This window comes from Dasypus novemcinctus, chromosome 15 (genome assembly GCF_030445035.2).
Source record: "Dasypus novemcinctus isolate mDasNov1 chromosome 15, mDasNov1.1.hap2, whole genome shotgun sequence".
In the NCBI taxonomy this organism is placed as follows: Eukaryota; Metazoa; Chordata; class Mammalia; order Cingulata; family Dasypodidae; genus Dasypus; species Dasypus novemcinctus.
In genome coordinates, this window is record NC_080687.1 from 100,570,409 (window position 1) to 100,589,753 (window position 19,345).

At 57.8% G+C, this 19,345-nt stretch overlaps 1 protein-coding gene across 1 annotated transcript in view; it reads left to right on the forward strand.

Moving 5' to 3' along the window:
* The first annotated feature begins 1,626 nt into the window (after positions 1 to 1,626).
* ATP7B (ATPase copper transporting beta) overlaps positions 1,627 to 19,345 on the forward strand; it is a 41,450-nt gene continuing 23,731 nt past the window's right edge. Inside the window, 9 exon segments of the mRNA XM_058276860.2 lie at positions 1,627 to 1,807; positions 3,567 to 3,615; positions 3,618 to 3,642; positions 4,707 to 4,881; positions 6,409 to 6,642; positions 7,400 to 7,491; positions 17,072 to 17,199; positions 17,286 to 17,440; positions 17,629 to 17,709. Of these exon segments, the coding sequence (XP_058132843.2) occupies positions 1,655 to 1,807; positions 3,567 to 3,615; positions 3,618 to 3,642; positions 4,707 to 4,881; positions 6,409 to 6,642; positions 7,400 to 7,491; positions 17,072 to 17,199; positions 17,286 to 17,440; positions 17,629 to 17,709 (1,092 nt within the window). The 5' untranslated portion in view covers positions 1,627 to 1,654.

Genomic DNA, 19,345 nt, shown 5'->3' on the forward strand with positions numbered 1-19,345 from the left:
TACCCCCTCCCGCTGCGGCGGGGGAAATCCAAGCCCGGGAGATGCTGGGGAGGTGGAAACTTTTAAAGCTGGTTTTCATCCGGCGTTTTTTGAGTGGTTTTATTTTTTTGCATGTCACCCATGCTCACGGGCTTCTCATGGAGACGTTCTTTCGTCGTGTTCTGGGAAATGCTGGCCACAGTGCTCAGAAGGCTGAACCGCCGGGGTGGCCTGAGACGGCACGGGGGGGCGCGCCCCCGCCCCTCCTGTGTCTCGTGCCCAGGAGCACAGTGCCGTGACCTCGGTGGCGAAGGCTTGGGCCGGCTTGGGATTCTGGTTCAGTGGCCACAGGGTTGCCGCTTAACTCTGCGGACCCCGTTTCCCTCCCTGTAACGCTGCGTGCGGAGACCACCTCCGCCTCGACCTCTCACTGCCTGTGTGCCCTGGGAGCAGTCACTAAGCCTCTCTGTGCCACAGCTCCTGGGCCCTGCCCCCGGGTCTATTGGGAGCTTAGTGCTATGGCACGCTGGAAGTGCTCAAGCAGTGTTACCTCCTATTCTTCTTATTTTTATTGTAAAAATAGAAAGGTTAAAAGCTCCATGAAAATATCTGCCGACTTTCTGACGTTTTGTGAGCACGGCCACAGCTGAGCTCCCTGTTGGCACGGTGGTCCTCCGTTCCCGTCGTGGGCCCCCTGCGGGGCGTTCTAAGATGCTCCCTCCCCCCTCCCACGTGGGGCTCTCATCCCCTTTGGTGTCTGATCCTGGGAGTACTGCGCGGGTCTCAGGGCCACTCCCGCCGGGGCCTCCCGGGGCTCGCCACGCTCAGTGGCTTCTGCGCCGCTGCCGGGCTGTTCCCCGTGGCTGGGTCCCGGCCCCTCTGCAGACCTCCCTCTGCCTCCCCCTGCTCGCACGTGCTGTGCCCGAGCCCAGCCTGGCTGCTGCTGGCGCCCCCCGCCGCGGCTGACGGCTGCCTTCTCTCTCTTTCCACGGCACGCCCTGTCTGTGTCGCCTCACTGTCACCGCTCCCTTTTCCTGCCAACGCGCCCCCCCCCACCCTTTGGGACCACCTCAAACGCCACCTCCTGCAAGGATCTTCTCTCTCCTTTCCTCCTGCTGGTGACGAGCGGTTGGCGGCGTCACCCTTGGTGCCGGTGGAGCCCTGAGGTGGGGGCAGGAGGCCGTTTGCAGCCACAGCCCAGATGCCGCGATCTGGGCCCCAGAGAACGTCGCAGGAGGTCAAAGGGCTCGGCCCAGGCGCACTTCCTTTTTTTTTAAGGAGGTACCGGGGATCGAACCCGGGACCTCGTGCCTGGGAAGCAGGTGCTCAACCACTTGCGCTACACCTGCTCTCCTTCCTCTCGCGGCAAAGACGCCACAGTTGCCGCCGGGATGGCTGGAACGTGTAGCAGTGACTGGGGAGGGCCCCTCCCTCCCGGCGCCCGTGTCTGGCCTCGTCTCTGCCGTCCGTTTCAGGCCTGGCTCCCGTGTGGGAAGCGCCGCGGTGTCCATCCCTGCGGCCCCAGGGGCAGCGCCGGCCGTGGAAGTGCTGCAGCCGGGGTGGCGGTGGCAGACGCGATCTCGGGGAGGGCGGGTGGAGCGGGCCCTGCGGGCCTTTGCGCGGGCCCTCCCGACCCCCAACGGCGGCCTTCTGCCGTCTGTTCCAGATCACGGGGATGACCTGCGCCTCCTGCGTGCACAACATCGAGTCCAGGCTCATGAGGACACGTGGCGTCACCTACGCCTCGGTGGCTCTGGCCACCAGCAAGGCGCTCGTCAAGTTCGACCCTGAGGCTGTCGGCCCGCGGGATGTTGTCAGGATTATTGAGGTAGGCTCACACCCCCAGCCCGTGCCCCCTTAGAGATGAGGAGTGTCCGCAGTCGGCGTGGAGAAGTGGGAAAATGCAGCGAAGCCTCCCGCCTGCAAAAACGAAGGGATGTCACCGCACGTCCTTCCGCTTTCCCTGTGCAAATGCGGGCCATCGTTTCTAAATAAACTTGGAGGAAAAGTAAACATCAGATAATCGAAGTTTTGGGAAAACCAGTGAAATGAGTAAAAAATGATGCCTTAATTTCAGATGCTCTGAGCAACATCAATATACTGAAAATACCCCATGTGTGGCATTCAGTGACCTAATTGTAATTTCTAAACGCTCTTCATTTCTTTACCAAGTATTTGCCTGCCCTTATCATGGGAGCATTTGGTGATTTCTGCTTTGGAAAACCCAATTAGAATATGTCTGCTCACCATCTGCCTCGGGTCCCTCCCTCCCGTTGTCTATGTATGTGCCGTGTTATCCGTGCCCTGAGAGCGAGATCGATGCACGTAGGAAGTGAAACATCTTCAGAGCAGGATCGGCATTGCCCTCGTTTTCTCTTTATCATGGGTGGTTTTTCTTTTTGAAGAGCGATGCGGTCTCTCGCATGGCCTGGCAGAGCTCTCGGCACGCAGGCGACGATGATGAGGGCGACGACCCCCCGCCTCACCCCTGGAGGCCGCGTCTGAGTGCTTTATCCCGCAAGGGGAGCCTCAGAGGGGTGAAGTGGCTTTGCCCGGCGACGCACGGCACACGGCCACCGGGTGGCAGGCGGGGACTCGAGCCAACGGCCGACGGGCGCGGGTTCAGCAGCCTGCGGCTCAGCGCACGCCCGCTGGCTCTTTAGTAAATCTTAAAGAGCCGCCGTGCGGTGGCATCGCTGAGGCCGAGGCGTCGGGGTGCCGGCACCGTCGGAGCGCCCGGGGGCGGCCCTCCTTGCCGCCCGGCCCTTTGGCGCGGTGCGCCCTTCCCCTGGCCTTACTCAGGACGTCGCCGTGTCTAGCCTCCCTCTGTGCCCCTCTGGACGTCTTTTCTTGGTGGAATCAGGCTGGTGTTAGCTGAAGGAGCTTGTCTGTGGACCAGCTCAGATGCTCTTTCTCCCGCCGTGCCTGAGTTTTGCGTAAAAGCCGCACAGCAGAGTTCTGAGGCGCGCCCCCGTGCTGTGCGGGCGGGCAGGACACTGCCTGTTCATACAGCGCTTCAGGTGCTCAGCGGCCAGGACAGCGGAGGCAGGGGGGCGCTTGAGTGAAATCCCCCAAGAAACCCACGGAACGCTAGCCAAGGTCGACTTCAGTGGAGGACCCGGCTGTCCGTCCCGTGCGGGGGTGGACCTGCCTTTTCCGAGAACACTGCGACCCTGGGGCAAGGCGTTTGGCCTCCTGACCTCCTGGCCCTCCGTTCCCTCGTGCACAGAATAAAAGTACCCGACCAGTTGATGTTGGGATTTCTGAACTCAGAAATCCCGATCAGCTTTGGGGCGGGTGGTGTGTCCTGGAGCCTTTGCCAGCAGAGGGACAGAAGCACCCTGTGCAGCCATCGCCTTGGGGTAGGTGTTGTGGAGGGCAGCGGAATCTCTGAACAGAAAACGGGGGGCAATTTGGGCGAAGAGGGCGTCAGAGCGAAGGGCCAGCGCGCCCGCGGAGGCGGCTGTGCGTGAGCGTTCTCATGTCACAGGATGTGTTATCTTGAGGTTTGGTAAATGCTTTCTTCCAGCGCCTGTTTTAATCAGTGCCTTGCCTCCCTCTCACCCCCCTTCTCTCTTAATAACAAGGAAGTCGGCTTTCACGCATCTGTGGCCCAGAGGGACCCCGGCGCTCAGCACCTGACCACCGCAGGGAGATCAAGCAGTAGGTAGAGCAGAGGAGCCTGCACACTCGTGTCCCCCGCGCCGAGCTCGCAGCTCGTCCTGCGCACACGCCCTCATGCCGGGCCGCCCGGCGCGCTGGCCTTGGCCCTGGCCAGGCCCACTCGCCAGAACCGCGCTGCCCAGGGCGGCTTCCTGCGGTGCGGGACCCGTGCCCGCGCAGCCCGGGGTGGTCGCCACCGGCCACAGTTGACACGAGACCGAGAAGCCACGTTGTGAGTGCTGTGTCATCTTAGTTTCCACGTCAACAGCCCATGGGCTCTGAAATTGGGTGTGCCTCCCCCATGTACTGGAGGACTTCACGTGGACGGGTTCCGGGGCAAGTGGAAAGGAGACGGCGGGGTCCTTCCTCCCGACGCTCGTTCCTTCGGCGAGTGCCGGGGCTTCGTGTGCCAGGCGCTGGGGGGAGCGGGCGTCGCCTCCACCCTGGAGAGGCCACAGTGTGAGGGGAGAGGGGGCCTGGGGCGCCCCCACGCGGGGGCCCACAGGATCCTCCGGAGGTTGTCTCGGGCCACGGGGTTGGGGGGAGGCTCCAGGTTCTCTGGCCTGGAGCAACGAGGGGCACCCAGGGGTCTAGCGGGGGGCGGGCTCTCGAGGGGCCCCCAGAAGCGGGGGGCTCGGTCCCGCAGGCCAGCCATTTTCAAACCGTGCTTAAGGCGCCTTGAAAGTTCCCCGGCGGGTTGGTGCCGAGGCTGCCGCGGGCCCCCGGCTCTGCCGCCAGCGCGGGTCTCACGCGCGGCTTTTCATCAGGACCGCGTCCGTGTTGGCGCCGACTTTAACTGTCCTCACGTGGAGTGTGCGTGAGTTTACCCGGGCGGCGCTGCCTTCGCTCTCCTCGCTGAGGGTGTGAGCCTCTCGGGCTCGTCCTCCGCCCCAGCCTCACTGCTAAGTGGGGGCGAGGTGTCCCGGCGAGGCGGGCCGGAGCTGAACACCCGGACACCCGTGCAGCCTTGCACGTCGCCTCCCGCGCCCCGGTCAGGCGGAGGGCCCTGGAGTCTGGCCCCGCGGGCATGGCGGCGGCCGCGGTCACGGCGTCTCGCTCTGCAGGTGGAGGAAGTCCTTCCTCTGCAGCCTGGTGTTCGGCATTCCCGTCATGGGCCTGATGATCTACATGCTGGTCCCCAGCGGCGGGCCCCACGAGTCCATGGTCCTGGACCACAGCATCATCCCGGGCCTCTCCATCCTCAACCTCATCTTCTTCGTGCTGTGTACCTTCGTCCAGGTGCGTCCCGGGAACGTGGGCGGACCTCCGCTCCGCCCTCGCGCCGCCCGGCCTGTGGCGGCCCTTGGCCGTCGGAGCTGCGTGTGGCCGGCGGCTTCCCCGATGGCCGGCGGGAGGGTGCCCTGGCAGGGGCGCAGGCCCTGCTTCCGGGCTGGCTGCAAGTGCCGGGAAGAGCAGCCCCCTCGCTGCCGGGACCGGAGGCCCAGGGCTTGCCTCTTGTGCTCCTCGTTGGGCTCAGTTCCCCTTTGCGTTTGGAAGCAGCACTGGGCCGCCCTCGGGCTCACGCAGTTCTCTTGAACACCCTCTGCTGAAAGGGAGAAACGCCGTCCTTGTCTTTGAGGAAAACACACGGGGAGAGCTCAGCCTCGTGGAACTTCCGCCCTGGGTTCTGTCAAGGCACCTGTGTTTCCGGTGGGAGATGTGCTCTTTCTCCCGATATTTTACAATATGCAGTTAAACTCATCGGGATGTTTAGAGCTCTTGGGTGGCAAGCAGTTTTGTGCGTGGAGTTAATGTGTTTTTCACGATGTTTTTTTTTTAATTAACAGACATTTATTATAAACGATTCAGACCGTTCTGAAGTGCGTGATCCCAAAAGGGAAGCTGTGCTTGCACTGCCGGCCCCTCCCACCCCAGCCGGCGCGGTTTTCCAGCGCTTCCGTAGTATGTTCATGCTTGGGGGTGTGTCTTTGCAGGTCTTTCTCTATAAGAGAAAATATGCAGTTGCATGTGCATGCAGATGTGCATGTACATGTTTACATCCTGCAGACCTCAACCTTTTTTTCCTTTTTAGATTTTTCTCCAGCAGTGGATTTTTATTGTTATTATTTTTTCTCTCCCCTTTCCCCCACCAGTTGTCCGCTCTGTGTGTTTGCTGTGTGTTCTTTTGTGTCCGCTTGCATTCTTGTCAGCGGCACCAGGAATCTGTCCCTTTTTGTCGTGTCATCTTGCTGCGTCAGCTCTCCGTGTGTGCAGTGCCACTCCTGGGCAGGCTGTGCTTTCTCCACACAGGGCGGCTCTCCTTACAGGGTGCACTCCTTGCATGTGGGGCTCCCCTATGTGACACGGCACTCCTTGAGCGCAGCAGCACTGCGCGTGGGCCAGCTCATCGCACGGGTCAGGAGGCCCTGGGTTTGAACCCTGGACCTCCCATGTGGTAGGCGGACGCTCTATCAGTTGAGCTAAATCTGCTTCCCTCAGCCTTTCCTTAAGGTGAGATGGGACGGCGCTCGGCGCTGTCTGGCCCTGGCATTCTCGCTTTCTGACTGCACGGTGGGCCCCTCGCTTTGGTGGCTCTTCTCGTGGGGGCCTGCCGAGCCCGTCGCGGTGTACCTGGACCCTAGCGGTCCTGACCGTCCCGCAGTGGTCTGCTGTTGGAAGGTCTCCTACACACTTGACCGTCGTTCCCGTGGTCAGCAGGCCTCTGAATCAGGACATACTGTTCTGAAAAGTCACGCCAAAACCGTGCGGGGCCGAGAGCCCGCGCCGTCCTGGCCTCTGTGGACGTGGGCCCCTCTTGCCTTGCAGTTCCTCGGCGGGTGGTACTTCTACGTCCAGGCCTACAAGGCGCTGAAGCACAGGACGGCCAACATGGACGTGCTCATCGTGCTGGCCACCAGCATCGCCTACGCCTACTCCCTCGTGATCCTGGTGGTCGCCGTGGCCGAGAAGGCCGAGCGCAGCCCCATCACCTTCTTCGACACGCCCCCCATGCTCTTCGTGTTCATTGCCCTGGGGCGGTGGCTGGAACACGTGGCCAAGGTAACCGCACTGGCGCCGAGCGGCGGAGGCCGCTGTCCACCTGAACCCGCGTGTAGAGTTACTAAGCCCACGCAGTGTAGAGAAGGGCTTAAGGAAATACGAAGCCTGCGTGTAATTAGGCGCGCTAATCCCTGACCTCCAAGCTGACTGCTACTTCTGAAATCCCAGCTAATCTTGCTAATTGTTAAACCCTTTCTTCAGGTGCATGTGTGATGGAAAGAACCCCGCATTTAAGGGTCAGCTCTCACACCGTCTCTCTCTTTTTTCTTTTTTTTTTTTTAGGAGGAACTGGGGATTGAACCCGGGTCCTCAGCCATGCGAAGCAGGCACTCAACCACGGAGCTATATCCGCTCCCCTCACTCGCGCCATCTCTTAGTAATAACTTCATGCGTAGCTTGTTGGCCTAGAAATCGTGCCTTAGGGTCATGCCCTTGACAACACCCTGCATTGCATTTTAACCTATCCTATTGTAAAGTGGCGCCCACACTCTAAAGGAAAAATGCTTGAGCCTAGAAAGAAAACCGTGCGTGGGCAGAGAGGTCTTCGCGTGAGTCTGGAGTGCGTCGGCATTGCTCACGCGGTGTGGCGCGGCCGAGCGTGGAGGGCAGCGGGCGGCGTGCGGGCAGCTGGGCGGGCGGGCAGCCTCTTCGCGGCGGCGCAGGGCCCCTCACCCCCGCCCCCCGCTTGAGGGTGGAGGCCTGGGTCTGTGCAGCTCGGCTTTCCTCCGCCCTGCTTTACCTCCCGCTTGTTTCTTAGAGCAAAACCTCCGAAGCCCTTGCCAAACTCATGTCTCTCCAAGCCACGGAAGCCACTGTCGTGACCCTCGGCGAGGACAACCTCATCGTCAGGTGGGTTCTCTTCCCCAGAAGTCCTGGGGGGCACCCGAAATAGGAGGAGCGTGGAGGGCGGGGAGCTGAGGGTTCATCTGTGCAGAGCTGGCAGGTTGCTTGGAAGTGACGAGAAATGGTGAGAGCACAGCCTGGTGCTGGAGACCAGCGCGGCTGTGGCGCGGGAGTGACCGAGGTGGAAGGAAAAGACGAAGGTCAGGTCCATTGCTAGAAGGAAAGCTAGAAACTGTCACATGGGGCTGTAGGAGATAGTTGAACCGCGTATAAACCCGAATACGTGTGGCATTGTGTACTTAAGGCTGTTTTTACAAAATGTAAACACCAGTTGACTGGAGAGAAGGAAAAGGAATAGCAGCATGTATGGCAGGGAAGCATAGAGATTGAGAGGTGGTGAGCTTTGTTTTTTGTTATTGTTATTATTGGGATAATGAAAGTGCTCTGGGAATGATTGGGGTGATGAATGCACGAATATGTGATTATACCAAACACCACTGATTGTGCTCTTTGGATGGATTTATTCTTTGTTAATATGTAACAGTAAAATTGTTTTTTTTTTTTTAAAGAGCATTTCCTCTGTGATGGGCATCGCCGTGTGTGGTGCCTGTTTTGTAGATGGAGGATTTATATAAGTAAGAGCCTCCTCCCAATCTGGTTGAGTGGCAAGGCTTTAAATGTTAAAAAAAAAGACAAAAAACTAAACCCTTGAGGCCGTATGCGAATACTAAATGGCAAATGAGTGTCGTAGGTGACCAGTGTTCTAGGAATTTAGGAAACAGCCAGGAAGGTTTCACAGAGAACTGGAATACGCGCTGGACCTTCAGGCGGGTGGAGGGAAAGGCTTTAGTTTGCCAAAGGGGAGCAATGGAAGTAGAATCTGTCTTGTTCATAAATTTGGCAGGTATTTCTTTAAATTGTCACCATCACTGAAATTTAGGTAACATTTACTGTATGCCAGACAATTCTAACAGCCTCTTAGTGTCTCATCTGATCAAAACATGCAGACAAAAACCTTGTGAGGAGGCCCCTACTCTCCTTTTACAGATGAGGAGACTGAGGTCAAAGAGGCTAAGCGACCCACCCCAGGCCACACAGCCTGTAGGAGGTAGAGCTAGAATGGACTCAGGCATAGTTCTTAGCACGCTGAGCATTGAACGCCTCCGGGTCCTCTGAAAACCAAGGCCCCGTGTCTCCTGGGCGGTCCCCGCGCACCCCGCGCACCCCGTGCACCCCGCAGTGGCTGGCTCAGCCCCCTCCGCGCTCCCGGCTCTCTGCCCTCACCCCCATAGCCTGGCTCTGTCTGTGACTGCTCACGTGGCAGCCCCGTGCTCTGCTGGCCTGCAAGCCTCACCTTGGCCCTGCCCGTGCCCTCAGGGAACAAGGGCCAGCGCTGGGCCTCTGCCCGGCGACCCGACGACCTTGTCACTTCCTCCAGGGCTGCTCTTCCCGTTCTTAGGTCAGTAGGACGCCTCCTCCACACCCGGGCGCTCACCGCCCACCTCTGGCTCTGATCGCCAGCTCCACAGACCCGAGCCCTGCCTCGGCCTGGTCTTCGCCTCTCCCTCCCCCGACCCTGTCCTCACGCTCCCCACCCGCCCCCCCCCGCCCCCGCCCCCCACCCTCTCCCTTGGAAATGCCGCCTCCACCCCTGCCTTCCCGTCCCACCCTCTGCGGACCACCCAGGGGCTGCACAGCCGGTCAAGCTTGTCTCCTGGTATCCCCTGCTCCTCCTCCCACCTGCACGTGAGACCCCCATCCCCCCAGGGCCCTCTCTGACCCTCTGTCTCCTCCTCTGTAAAATAAGGACAATAGACCCTTCCCCACCAGGTTGTTTGTGTGTCTGGGGGCAGGGTGGGGAGTCTTCCTCGTCAGTCCCCGCGTCCAGGCGATGCCTCTCCATCCTGTCTCGTCCTCCACCTGCCGGTGCTGAGCCTACCTCCACACCTTCTCCCTGTTGAAGTGCAGGAATCTTTCTGGAAGGCCAAACTTAACGGCGTCCCGCAGCCCTCCGCCGCTCAGCCGCGTCTGCGCTCCCTGGCCTGGCAGAGGGCTGCCCGCGGGGTCAGGCCTCTGAGCCCACTGGCACCCGAGGCTGCTCTCAGCCCCCGGTGGTCTCAGGCCTCGGAGGCGCCGGGCCTTTGCACGTGCCCTGCCCACCGCACCCCACTGCGGCCCCCAGGCCAGCGCCGACTCGGCCTTCCGGCTCGTTTAGACTCTGCCGCTGCCTGTGACGAGCCCGCCGGGCCCTCTCCCACGCCGCGTTTGCCCGTGGCGCCCCGTGGCCAGCTTACGTAGCTGTGCCCCCACGAGGCCAGCCCCGTGGGGGCTGACACGCTGCGTCCCCGTGGCGCCGCCGGAGCCTGGCGCAGGGCAGCACCCTGAGCGACGGTTGTAAATGAGCCGACGGGCGACACATGGGGAATGAGGAGGCGGGGAGGCGGGGTGCGGGATTTTGCCTAGGTGTTGGCTTTTCAGCGATGATGACGCCAGCGGCAGGCGAGGACACACCCGGCCCAGGCACACTGCTGAGCTCTTGAGTCAGGTGTCTTCATCCCATCTTTGAGTTTTGTTTTTAGGAGGTGCCAGGGAAGCAGGTGCTCAACCACTCGCTACATCTGCTCCCCAATGAGAGTTGGCTTGTTTGTTTTGTTTTTAGGATGTACTGGGGGTCAAACCCAGGACCTTGTACGTGGGACACAGGTGCTCAACTACTTGAGCTACATCCACTCCCTATCTCGCCTCATCTTTATTGATTTATTTATTAAGATAGATTTATTTATTTCTCCCCACTCCCTTATTGTTTGTGCTCCCTGTTATCTGTTTGTTGTGTGCTCATCTTCCTTTTAGAAGGCACCAGGAACCGAACCTCGGGACTCCCATGTGAGAGGGAGGTGCCTAATCCCTTGAGCCACCTCCTCTCCCTGCTTTGTTGTATCCCGTTATGTTTTCCTCCTTGTGTCTCTTGTTGCGTCAGCTTGCAGTCTTGCTCATCTTCTTTAGGAGGCACTGAGAACTTCCAGGACCTCCCGTATAGTAGGCAGGAGCTCTGTCACTTGAGCCACATCCGCTTCCCTCCTCTCACCTTGATAACTGCCCCGGGAGGTTGTCTGTCGTCATCGGCATTTTCATTAGGGAGCGTCTCCTGTCCTGGGAAGGGAAGTAACGGCAGGCACTTGGCAGCGCTGGGGTCGAGGCCCTGGCGTCTGGCCACAGATCGCCCGGGGACGCCCGCGCTGAAGGCCTGCACGTGTGGGATCCTCATGTGGTAAAGCAGCGCGCGCTTGTGGGCCTCAGCGGCTCGCGGTACTTTTCACACCCTGGCTTTTTTCCTTATGAAGAACGACTTGAGCATTGCCGAGAAGGGGAAGCTTGCAGATGGGGCCTCAAGCGCCCGGCTCCTGCGCTTTGTCTTGACTCATCCTTCCCCCTCCAGTCCCATGGACTCCCTTTCTTTCCAGGTGCCTTGGGTGGCACAGACTACAGCTGCCTGGAACTGCGCCGTAGACGTGAGTACGAGGACACGTGCGTCTATGCCAGAAGCAGCACGCCAGGAATGTGGGGCCGCGCCTGCCAGCGGTTCTTTCCCAAAGGCAGGCATTACGTTTTGGCCGTGGGCACGCAGCATGGTGGTAAAATCTCGAGTCAGGAGGCTGAAGACCACGTAGCCGTCCCCCGTCTCAGACTGTAGCCGCCCGCTCGCCGCTCCAGGAGGAGGCTCCTCCCTGCCGCCAGGCCCATGCACACGCCGCGCTCGTCTGCAGGACTGTGCCAGGTGCCGCTCCGCAGCGCCCTCAAAGCACGCTGTGCTGACGGGCACGTTCGCGTCGCAGACGCTCAGATAAAGAGTCGAACGAAATAAACTGTCGCGAGGCCGTAGGAGAAATGTATCACGCGCACGCGCCCGATCCTAAAAGGCCGGCACGCACCAATGCGATGTGCGTGGATGTGGGCGGTAGATTCTCTGAGTTTTTCTGTACATTGAAACAACGCTGGTGAGATAAGGCTATATGCATCTGGTTCCCAGTGTCCCACGCTCACGTGTTCGCTTTCTTCAATTTGGGGAAAAACAGAATTACAAACTTCATTTAGATCATCGGCCACTTCGTCAGAACTCTCTTCGCTGCCTTTTTGACTGTCAGATGAGGAAGGATTGGAGAGAGCAGGAAGCAGGTGAGGTCAGCAGGCGGCTGGCAGAAACCCTTAGCACTGAGGAGCTACGAGGGCGGAAAACAACACCTGCCTGCCGAGAGAGCGGGTCTCAGCAGCTCAGCATTTCCGGGGTCTTGGTTCCTGGAGAAATGCTACTGGGAATTCAGTATCAGAAGGGGCCACGTTAGCGCCCTTAAATCCAGCTAGAGGTAGAAGGAGGTGGTTAATTCATATCAGAAGGGAAATTCAGCAGAGATTTCTTAGAGAGGCACCAAGTTTGTGTTGGTTTCTTTAAGTGTCACTATGTAAGTGGACATTTTAAAACTTAGTCATTAGGGAAGTGGATGTGGCTCAAGCGACTGACCTCCCACCTCCCACATGGGAGGTCCATGGTTCAGTTCCCTGCACCTCCTAAAGAAGACAGGAGCTGGTGTGACGGGCAGGGGCAGCAAGTCAGCACAACAAGATGATGCAACAGGAAACACAAGAAGGAAAACCTAATGAGAGACCCAAGAAAGCAGGGAGCGGAGGTTCACAGTGCCTCCTAAAGAAAACGAGCAAGACAGTGAGCCCACTCAATGGGCAGGTGTAGCAAGCCAATACAGTGAGAGATACAAGAAGAAAAAACATAATGAGAGATCCAACAAAGCAGGAAATGGAGGTGGCTCAAGTGATCAGCCACCTCCCTCCCACATCAGAGGTCCTGGGTTCAGTTCCCAGTGCCTCCTAAAGACAGAGCGCACAGCAAGTGCAAACAGCACGGGGGTGGGGAGAAATAAAAAACATCTTAAAAAAAAACAAAACTTAGTCATTAGCGTCTGTGGAAACTTCTGCCTCTGGCCCCCTGTGGCTGCTGTTTCTAAGGTGCTGTGATGCTCCTTCTCCACACTCAGGCTTCTCATAAAGTGGAGGCCTTGGCGGGGTGATAGAATCCTCCACGCAGTGCCCAAGTGGGCCTCAGAAGAGCGCAGCATCGCTGGCAGACATTGAAAGTCAGCAGTAGGGAGTGGATATAGCTTGTGGTTGAGCGCCTGCTTCTCCCGTTTGAGGCCCTGGGTTTGATCCCCAGCACCTCCTACAAAGAAAAAACCAACTCTCACTGGGGAGTGGGGATAGCTCGGTGGTTGAGCACCTGCTTCCCAGGTACGAGGTCCCAGGTCAATCCCCAGTAATTCTTTAAGGAAAAAAAAAGGAAACTGCATCCACAGGTTGTGGAGACGCCCCCTTCTCCGTGCCGGTCTTGGCCCCCTCCAGCCACCAAGCGCCTGCAGATTTACTGCCAGCGTTGGAGACTCAGGTCTGCCTGCTGTCCCTGGAAGGGCTTTCCCTCCCAGCACTGCCCGGGCGATTCTCGGAGCTGCCGCTGAGCTGGCCCTGTGTGTTCTTGGCGGCCCCCGACGGGGGCTGCTTGTCCTGCCATGGCCCGGCACCCTGCGCGGCCGCTGTACGGAGGCCGCTAGGTGGTGAGGACTGCCGGGCGCTGCGCCAGGCCCCAGGCTAAGCCACTCACACGCCTCACCCGTCACCCCGAGAAAAAGGTCAGTGTCGCCTGGGTGCCGCCGTAGCGGGGGACGGGCCTCGAGCCAGGGTTTGAGCGGGTCCGTTTAACCCGCTTCTGTCCCCCGGACTCCTGCCAGCCTGTGAGGAGGGTGCCGAGCCCCGGGACGTGAGTGGCGAGCCTGGTTGTTCCCTGCCGTGCCCCCGTGCCTGGCACGCAGCGGGGCGCGCCCTGGCGCCGGCGGGTCTCGGGAGCCCGTGGCGTGCTTCGGGAGTGGGGGGCCTTCAGAGACGGGCAGCGGCCTCGGCCCCACGCTGCCCGCCGGGAGGGCGCACCTCGCTGTGAGCAGGGCGCGTGCCCACCCACACACGCTAGAGACGAGCTGTAAGATGCTCTTACGTCACGGGCACTCGTGCCCAGCCCTGTGTCTTCCTGAGAGCCCTTTCCTCGTGTTGTTATTCTGAGCCGTGGGATTTCCCGTGGAAAGGGGGACGTTGTCCCTTCCTCAGGAGCTTGGGGAGAGGCAGTGTAAAAGTAACACGGTACAAGCATCAGGAACCGGTGTTCCTCCTCAGATGTGGTGGTTTCTTTAGGCCGTCCTGCCTTTGTTTGCCACTGGGCTGCCGATGCAAAGTAGCAGAAAGGGGCTGGCATTTCTAACAGGACATGTGTTAGATTAAAGGCTTATGGCTCTGAGGCCGTGAAAAGTCCAAACCAGAGCACCAGCAGCGACGCTTTCTCCCAAAGTCAGCTGCAGGCCTCCTGGTGTGCTGCCGCCTGGCGAGATGGCGGCGTCTCCGCTGAGGCCCCTGCCTTCCCCTCAGGGTCTGCCGTCTGCCGGAGCTCGGCTGTGGGCTCCGCTCCTCGCAGCCTCCTTCCCTCGCCTCAGCTGCTCCGCTTTCTTCCCGAGCTCAGCTGTGGGCGCCTCAGCCTTGAATGCGGGCCTGGCCTCCCGGCACTTGGAGCTTCGGCTGCTAGTGATCCTCGAGTCCTCTCCCAGGGCAAGGCCAGAAACGGCCACTTCCTTTCTCTGTGTGTCTGTCTCCGTGTCCCCATTTATCTAAAGGTCCACTGAGAAGGTGGAGACCCAACATGAGTCCCACCTCCCTGGCATAGTCCAGTCAGAGGGCACGCACGTCCACGGGTGTGGAGGAGTTCAAAAGCATGATCTTTTCTTGTTGGGATTCATGAAAGAACTCGACTGTCACGCTTCCTTTCTGTGATATCTTGTTTTTTAGATTTATTTACTCCTCCTTCCCCACTTATTGTTTGTGCTCACTTTCTTTTCTCTGTGTCTGCCCGTCTTTTTTAGAAGCACTGGGAACTGAACCCAGCACCCCACATGTAGGAAGGAGGCACCCAGTTGCTTGAGCCACATCCGCTTCCTGCTTGTGTCTCCCGTTCTGTCTCCTCGTTGTGCCAGCCTGTTGCATCAGCTCACTGTCTTGCTTGTCTTCTTCCGGAGGCATTGGGAACCGAACCCAGGACCACCCATGTGGGAGGTGGGCGCCCAGCGCTCCCTCTCCCCTTCTGTGATATCTTAAAATTAAGTCTTTGCAGAAGGAAAGTAAGATGTATATAGTGACTTCAGAGTCCTGCTTGTTCTATATGCCTGCTTTCTGAGCCTTTGCCCATGAGCCAGTTATATATATACTTAAACTAACGTCCTATACAGTTGATGCAGTTAACACCTAGTTATCGCGGTAAATTCTGCTGGCCCACCCGGTGCTTAGAGAGACGCTGTCCAAAGCCGGCCGGGTTCTCAGGTGCCCGCCCCTGCCCGCCTGCCCTCTGCGGCCCTCCCCGCACCGTCCCTCTCTGCTGGACCATCCCCCCAGCAGGCACTTTGCAGCCTCCTGTCTCAACGCACGCGCTCCCCGCGCGGCTGCTTCAGCTGTCTAGGCCTCGCACAGCAGCACTCCTTACACATGGCGTCTTCTGTTGCTTCTTTTTGTCTTCACCTCACCCCCTCCACTCAGCCTGCTCCAAACAGGCTTCTCTTTCCACCAACTCCTGGAGTTGCTTTATCTTCATCCAGCCAGCAGATTTTTAAATCTGCACTCCAACCTCTCGCTGTCATTTTCCCCCCTTTCCTGTTCCTTTCCAAAATTACTTTTTCTTTTTTACTGCTCTGTAACTCCCCGTTACTGAAGTACACAGATATTAAGCATATGATGAAACTTTTTTCACTTAAAAAAATTTTATTGAAAGATATCATTCATACGTGAACATACGTAAACATTAAGCGTACGGTAAAAGTTGTGAACTCACCAAACAAACATGCGTGTTGTCATACAGGGCTCTCATGCATCACCCCACAACCAACTCCTTGCATTACTGTGAAACATTTGTTACAAATTATGGAAGAGCGTCTTCAAAATACTATTAACTGCAGCCCATATCTTGCATTTGGTGTATTTCCCCCCCAACACATGTGATTATTAATATTCTGTATTAGTATTATATACTTGTTATAGTTCATGAGAGGAAAATATGCTGAAATTGAGGTGATGACAGAGCAGCTCTGTGATGAAACTGCGAGCCAGAGAGGTGCACTCTGAATGGACTGTGCAAAGCAGGGCTGTATGACGCAGGATCTGGTGGGGGAAGATGGACTGTGGGTCCAGGACAGGCAGGAGAGCCTTCTCTCGTGATGGCAGTTTCCTGTAAGTTTGCACCCTTGTCTGCGTTTGGCGCCCTCCTTTAAACACCTCTCTCGCCTTCCGCCTCTCACTCTGAGGTTGTCCTGCTGTGTCCCTGGCCGGGTGTTTGCAGTCTCCCCTGCTGGTCTTGCTGCTTCTCTCGCATGAGCCAGGTTTGGTCCTGGGACCCCTCCCTCCCCCATTCTCACTCCGAGATGAGCTCGTCCAGTCTTGTGGCTCTGAATACCGTAGGAGTTTTGATGGCTCGCAGATTTATCCCTCTAGCTCTGATCTCTTCTCAGCACCAGACTCCCGTTTTCGACTCTCTCCCTGACACTCCTACTTGGGAGTTCTGTCTCAAGTCCAGCTCTCCTTCACGTTTCCCTCCCTCCACCCTCCCTCCCCTTCAGCGGCCTCTCCCATAGTTGTTTTCCTCCCCTTAAATGATTTCCTTGCCCTCCCAGTGAACGATTCTTTTCTTTACTCTGCACTCAGTCCATCTGCCAATCTTGTGGCTAAGTGCCTCTGAAAATACCCTGGGTATTTCCTTCTCTCCATTTCTAGTCCAGGTCACCTGCTGAGGCTGTTCCAATAGCCTTATTATTTTCCCAGCTTCTCTTATTGCTCCCTACAGCTAATTCTTGGTAGCTTCCGGAGAGACCACTCGAAGGGGACTCAGCTGGCCTCTGACCTGCCGAGAACCTTACCTCCGAAGCCCCTCCTGCGGCCAAGACCCCGGTGGCCTGGACTGGGCCTGCTTCCCGCACCTCCACCCGCACGGCGCTCACCTGGCTCGAGCCAAGCCTGCCTCCTTCCTGACGCTCAAGCGCACTGCTCCCTCCCGCCTGCGGCCCTTGCCTTGGCTGCTTTCCCGCCCTTAAGCTTTCCTTCCCCCCGGACATTGGAACTTCTTGCCCGTCAGGTCTCAGCCTAACTGTCATCTACCTGCGAGAGGCCGCCCCGTACCCCGTCCTCGCCTACACAGGCCCTCGGCTCATCGTCCCCATTCACCCCATCACAGCACTTAGTGCCTGGCACCACCTTGTCTGCTGTTTCCTCCACAGAACGTGGCTTCCAGCGAGTAGGGACGTTGCTCTACCCAGTGGCGAGAGCAGTGGCTGGCGGTGAGGCAGTGACTAGCTGCATAGGTGCACGGGTTAGACGAGTGCCCTCGCCCAGTGTCCGGCACATCGGCCAAGAGGCCAGCCGTGCGTCCAGGCCGTGGCCCGGCTGGCCGGCCGGAGGGCGGGCCCCGGGCGAGCCGCCGCGTGTGACCGGGCCGCCTCTGTTGCAGGGAGGAGCAGGTGCCCATGGAGCTGGTGCAGCGGGGCGACGTCATCAAGGTCGTGCCCGGGGGCAAGTTCCCCGTGGACGGGAAAGTCCTGGAAGGCAACACCATGGCCGACGAGTCCCTCATCACAGGTGAGGCGGCGGGGCCCACGGCAGCCGCCGGGTCCCGCGCGCGCCGCCGGCGGCCGAGCGCGTGACGGCTGGTCTCCTCCCCCCAGGGGAGGCCATGCCGGTCACCAAGAAGCCGGGCAGCACGGTGATCGCCGGGTCCATCAACGCACACGGCTCCGTGCTCGTCCACGCCACCCACGTGGGCAGCGACACCACGCTGGCCCAGATCGTGAAGCTGGTGGAGGAGGCGCAGATGTCCAAGGTAGTGGGGCGGGGCGGGCGTCCAGCCCCAGGGATGGCGCTGGGAGAAGGGCCGTGCGCCGGGCGGCTTTGGTGGAGAAGGGGTGGACGAGCGAAGAGCTCCAGAGAGAAGACTCCCCACCCTTGCAGCCTGCGGCGTTTCGCTTCTGCCCTTGTAATCTCCCGTGTCTTGGTGTTTTATTTCTGTAGGCACCCATTCAGCAGCTGGCTGACCGATTTAGTGGATATTTTGTCCCATTTATCATCATCATTTCAACTTTGACGTTGGTGGTATGGATTATAATCGGTTTTATCGATTTTGGTGTTGTTCAGAAATACTTCCCTGTAAGTTGAGTGCCTCGGGCAGGTTGGTGGTGGTTGTGTATTGTCTAATGTTCTGCCGTTAATCCTGTTCTTCCCGTACGGTCATTAGGTTTAAAAAAATTTTTTTTTGTCTTTCATTTTTCCCTAAAGATACGTAGATCACAAAAAATGTTACATTGTCTATTACATTTTATTCGTTTGCTTTACTTATTGGCAGCAAAATTTAAGCCAGGGAGGCCCATCTGTCATTGTGCTTCTCCTGCAGTTTTTTTTTATGACGGACGCTCTTTGCTTTCTAGTAAGATTTCCACACGCACCAGCCCGCTCTGTTACATTGTTTTATGCATGTACGCCGCACAGTGCTGTCAGTTTTGAGGTTAGGAGGCACGCAGCCTAGAGAGTAGGTCACTTCACCATTTTGATAGCATCATAATATTCTTTAACAGATTAAAAAAAAAATTTCCATTGATACCATCTTCGACCCTCTCAGCTTCCCAAACAATGCTAATAGCTTTTTTTTTTTTTAGGAGGTACCAGGGATCGATTCTGGGGCCTCGTGCAGGGAAAGCAGGCGCTCAACCACTTCAACTACATCCACTCCCCTTATAGCTTGAAGAGCTTTTTAATAATTAAATATTTATCCAGTGTTCTCTGTGAGGTATGGAATACACATGTTCACGTTTTAAAAAGCAAGTGGGAAGTAGAGTTGATCCCTCAAAAAATGTATCCGCGTAGAGAAACAAGTGCTAGATACATCAGGGATTCTCAGCTGGGGCGGTTTTGCCCCCAGAGGACACTTGGCAATGTCTGGAGACGTTTTTGGTAGTCACGCCTGGTGTCTGACAGGAGGGGCCAGCGTGCCGCTAACATCCTGCAGCGCCCAGACCGCGGGGCGCTGAGAAACCCTGCTGGCCGAGGGAGACAGTGCCACTGAGTGTCAGCGGGTACAACAGTGTCTCTACTCATCGTTATTTTTAAATTGGTTTAATTTCTTATGCCTAGACCTATTAGATGCTTATTTTCCCTTAGAGCCATGGAATAAGAAACTGCAAATACAGAAGGGATCATTTTTCTTTTGGAAAAGTTTCTGCCCATGATTAATGGTGCAAGATATTCTTGGGGTACCTGTTGCTTCCTGAGAGCTCCTTCTCTGCTTCAAATTTCCTATTGGAAAGTGGAGACAACTGTCGAAGTTAAGCACTTCTGACATCTGGGGAGACCTCAGGGCTTTGTAAGAGTAACCCACAGGTGTGTTCCTGGGATTTGCCAGCAGCTGTTAACGCACCCAGATGCCTAACAGTCAGCTCCTGGGGGCGTGCTGCTGAGTAGCTTGGGGCTATGGGAGAACTCGTCCCGAGCAGGTGGGAATAGTCAGCTTTCTGCTGTCCTGGCCTTTCCATCTCACTCCGCTGCTTCTGTTTTCATCTGCGATGGCAGGGAGGGCGCTGGCAGCTGAGGCACTGCATGTTCCTTTAAGCTACTGCTGCCACTCTGCTATAGAAAAGTTGTGCACAGGGGCAGGGTTCTTGTTAGCTTCGGAAGCCACCCCGTCCCATAGGAATGCTGGGTCTCATGGTATTTTGACAAGAACGGGTTTTAGTCT